This window comes from Mizuhopecten yessoensis, unplaced genomic scaffold (assembly GCF_002113885.1).
Source record: "Mizuhopecten yessoensis strain PY_sf001 unplaced genomic scaffold, ASM211388v2 scaffold9987, whole genome shotgun sequence".
In the NCBI taxonomy this organism is placed as follows: domain Eukaryota; kingdom Metazoa; phylum Mollusca; class Bivalvia; order Pectinida; family Pectinidae; genus Mizuhopecten; species Mizuhopecten yessoensis.
Genome location: NW_018408322.1, coordinates 12,151 through 16,424, shown reverse-complemented (window position 1 = coordinate 16,424; position 4,274 = coordinate 12,151). Strand labels below are relative to the sequence as shown.

General features: G+C 38.2%; 1 protein-coding gene across 1 annotated transcript in view; it reads right to left on the bottom strand.

The window, feature by feature from the left end:
• Positions 1 to 805: 805 nt before the first annotated feature.
• The window catches only part of LOC110459205 (proline-rich protein HaeIII subfamily 1-like), an 8,267-nt gene continuing 4,798 nt past the window's right edge, over positions 806 to 4,274 (bottom strand). Inside the window, exons 2-6 of the mRNA XM_021511346.1 lie at positions 3,497 to 3,559; positions 2,240 to 3,114; positions 1,726 to 1,813; positions 1,378 to 1,502; positions 806 to 1,119 (exon numbers count right to left, since the gene is read on the bottom strand). Of these exons, the coding sequence (XP_021367021.1) occupies positions 931 to 1,119; positions 1,378 to 1,502; positions 1,726 to 1,813; positions 2,240 to 3,114; positions 3,497 to 3,559 (1,340 nt within the window). The 3' untranslated portion in view covers positions 806 to 930. The remainder of the gene's footprint in view (positions 1,120 to 1,377; positions 1,503 to 1,725; positions 1,814 to 2,239; positions 3,115 to 3,496; positions 3,560 to 4,274) is intronic.

The following is a 4,274-nucleotide window of genomic DNA, read 5'->3' as shown; positions in this document are numbered from 1 at the left end:
GCGGAAAGTGTGGGACCTTGTCTTAACTAGAGGGAAGGGAGAATCGCCGGATTACTGACCTGACGCATTTGCCTGTGTTTGGTTATACATACTTTCTTTGCCAGAAAGAAAATTATCAAAGACAGGAAATTGATTGGAAAAAAAATCTAAATAGAAATAAGTCTGGAAGACAAATCATAACAGTGCTCATGAATGTTTCCTTACACTTTAATTGTATGCATTTTAAGTAAACTGAGTAAACTGTTATAGGTGAAATAGCCATGTCACAGAATCATGACACACATCTGATGCACCAATGACTGTACCTCCACAAGCCATAATCAACTTTGTTATGTCATCTGAAATATCAATGAACAGCATGAGTACCATTACTCCATTAGTACTTTTTACTAATTTTCATATACCTAATATTGTTTAAATAGAATTCCATGGAAGTGGATGTGTCGCCTGCAAAGCAAGCTGGGAGATTATGAAGAAAATGATAAAATTCTCATCATAGTGATAACTATGTCACCTTTTGCAGGCGACACAAAAATGAGTCACACAATGTTATATATCCAAGCATTTTCATAACTTATTTTAGATTTTTCCAGGTACAGAACATGGGACTGACAAGTAGATTCATAGAGTAGTCAGTATGGCAAATAACTGTATTGAAAGAAGTTTGAACCAAGGCAACTATATTATCAGAAATTTGCAGACAAATCAGATCTATACGTGTGAATTATTGGATGAAATTAGTAATAGACTTCCAGGTCATCCTAAAATATATAAAGTTTGTCAAATCAATGTCGGTGGCATTCTGATCTCTTCAACAGCATTTATGGTCAGGTTGTAAATGAAAAATTTTATCTAACAGTGGAGGACCTAAAAACTAGTACAAATCATAGTCATTTTATCACACTACATACTGTTAAATGTACTCAAAGATTATAATATGAATACTGAGCCCAATTCATTTTTACTAATATCTTTATCCTTACCTTTTGTTAGATCTTCAGCCTGTCCAATGAGGTGGATATTGAAACCTTTTAGTAGCAGACTAGACTTTGTCCGTGATAGATAGGGCCCATTATGCATCTCAATGGTGCCAGTATCACCAATAACCTCGTAGTTTTTCTGCCAAGAAAAATAGCTAGGTTAAAAACAAAATGAAACCACTACTTTAATGCTTAATTCCATTCTGACAAATGCTATTGTGATAAAAAGTATTTTTCTTGGAATTTTCAATCTTCATGTACATTTTCATTTATAACCTCTTAGGCTAAACCACAAAAGATAACAAGTTCATTTCATTCATGAATCTGTAGCGAGCAAGTGATGGCTTACATATATATAGGCAACAGAGAAATGTGTAGCATTAATGAGTTATCTTACCTCTGATTGGCGAATTCCTTTACTTCCTGAATCTCTTATCCATTGGAGATTTACAATAAAAACATGGTGTGCAATTGCTTGTAAAAATTTCAGACTTCTGTCACACATTCTGCATTCTTCAGGTTCTACAATTCAAGGGTGAATTGACAGTTTAATATCATCATGTTAAACACGCATTTTAAAAAAAAAATCTCTCACAAATTTAGTTAGTTATGCAGATTAAAACTGAATTGACTATTCAATGGTGTAATGATCCAACATAATTAGAATTTTAATATTGCTCTGAAGTTTCTAGATTTAAATCAAGTATTCAACTTATTGACAAAATGTCATTTATCCATTTCATACCTGTTTTCATGACAAGATGGGTGATTTTTGGGTGAAAGGAATGAGAAAATCCCCAACCAAACTTTCGGCACGCATTTTTGACATCTTCCTGCAGTTATGACAAAAACACCTATATCAGTAGACAGCACAATGTATGCATATATCAACATACTACCACAGCTTTCTGATCACATTGAAAAAAAAAATACTCTCAAGAATGTCGCTATTTTTTATTTAAAAAAGTGCAAAAGACAAAAATCAAGGCATTACACAAAAAACAGATGCTTATTAGACTTCATACTTGAAACAAAAACTAATGTACATGTAATACAATATTATCATGTCAACATGTTCACATGAACCATATATCAGGTTGACAAAATTAGCTTTATTAATAGAAATTCACTTAAAAAAATCATAATCACTCAATATCATAACCTCCAAACATAATGGCAGAAAGGTCTTGCCTTATTTCTTTGTTATTGCTTGCTACAAAGGCTATATTTACTTGATATTATCACAAGCTTGTTCAAACCTGTTGTGATTGGTTCAGTCCAAAAGTCAAAATTATGGTAGGGGACTGGTCCTCAGTGCCAATGGGAGGGGACTGGTCCTCAGTGCCTGTTGGAGGAGACTGGTCCTCAGTGCCTGTGGTAGGCAACTGGTCCTCAGTGCCAATGGGAGGGGACTTGTCCTCAGTGCCTGTTGGAGGAGACTGGTCCTCATGATCAGTGCCTGTTGGAGGAGACTGGTCCTCAGTGCCTGTGGGAGGTGACTGGTCCTCAGTGCCTGTTGGATGAGACTGGTCCTCAATGCCTGTTGGAGGAGACTGGTCCTCAGTGCCTGTTGGAGGAGACTGGTCCTCAGTGCCTGTTGGAGGAGACTGGTCCTCATTGCCTGTGGGAGGAGACTGGTCCTCAGTGCCTGTTGGAGGAGACTGGTCCTCATTGCCTGTTGGAGGAGACTGGTCCTCAGTGCCTGTTGGAGGAGACTGGTCCTCATTGCCTGTTGGAGGAGACTGGTCCCCAGTGCCTGTTGGAGGAAACTGGTCCTCATTGCCAATGGGAGGTGACTGGTCCTCAGTGCCTGTGGTAGGAAACTGGTCCTCAGTGCCTGTTGGATGAGACTGGTCCTCAGTGCCTGTTGGAGGGGACTGGTCCCCAGTGCCTGTTGGATGAGACTGGTCCTCAGTGCCTGTTTGAGGGGACTGGTGCTCAGTGCCTGTGGTAGGAAACTGGTCCTCAGTGCCTGTTGGAGGAGACTGGTCCTCATGATCAGTGCCTGTTGGAGGGGACTGGTCCTCAGTGCCAATGGGAGGGGACTGGTCCTCAATGCCCATTGGAGGGGACTGGTCCTCATTGCCTAAGGGAGGGGACTGATCCTTGGCGAAAGGATGGTGAGACTGACATTCTGTGGATAGTCAATAAATAGTTTATTATTATTACATTCTTAACGGCCCGTCAATACATAAAAGGTCATTAGGACCATCAAATAGGGTACAACAAAAAGACTTAAAAGGAAATCACATCAAATAACTTAAGACTAACAAAACACTTTTTCCATGTAATCCAGAATTTTGTGTATTTAAGTTTCAAAAAGAACTTGTCACATTACGATAAAAATGTTCTCAAATAGACAGGAAGTCGATGAAGTCCAACTCTTAGCTGGAATATTTATTGTATGGAATAAAGATGACTCCTGCTCTCAGTTCAAAGTTTTCAAATGTACTTTGAATAAAATGGTTCTTGGACTTTGGCAGTTCAGTAAACAAGACCACTGAAGTTAAATGTACCTTTGAAACAGGATAGGTCCTCCTCAAACAAGGACTTCAAATGTTTTCTCTTCTCAAGATATTCTGGAAGTGAAAATTGATTGATTTAGCATTTATTTCTTTAGTGAATAGAACTAGTTTGAAATGGGGCTTGTTAGTCCAATAAACTAGGGTTTCACAATAGTATTTCATACCCAGTGTAGGATTAGAATAATTGCCCACTGTCTTTGTACTAATTGGGCTATTAATAAGGGAAAATCCTGTTGGTTGAAATTAAAGGGACATCACGTGAAAAGGCATTTTTTTTAATGAATGTATGTATTGTATGCACTTCCACTTATGTTACCTCGCTATCCCCATATTCATAGTCTGTTCCAAATGTCCAGTTTGACCACTTGAGTTGTTCGGGAAAGCCCTGCTAAAAATAGCGCCGATAACGTCACCTGACTAGGCAGTAAACACAAGTGGTGCGAGCGAGATGAAACAGTTTCCAAAGGGGCCCCCAGAGAGGGGCTGTCAGGACTTAGATAATCCATGGACTTAGATAATACGCTGTGGGCTATAACAACTTCTTACCGCACTATGAAACCAAGTTATATGATTTCTAAGTCTGTATTCAAACTTATTGAACAGTAATTATTCATCATTAGAAGTTAATTGCACACTTGCCAATATTCAGAATTTAAATTTATTTAGCTTTAAACATAAATTTGTTGCCAATAAAATTAAACAAGGGATGGGGCACAAGTTTTTACAATTTATCACAGCCTTCTCCCGTCATACATTTACAATTAAATGT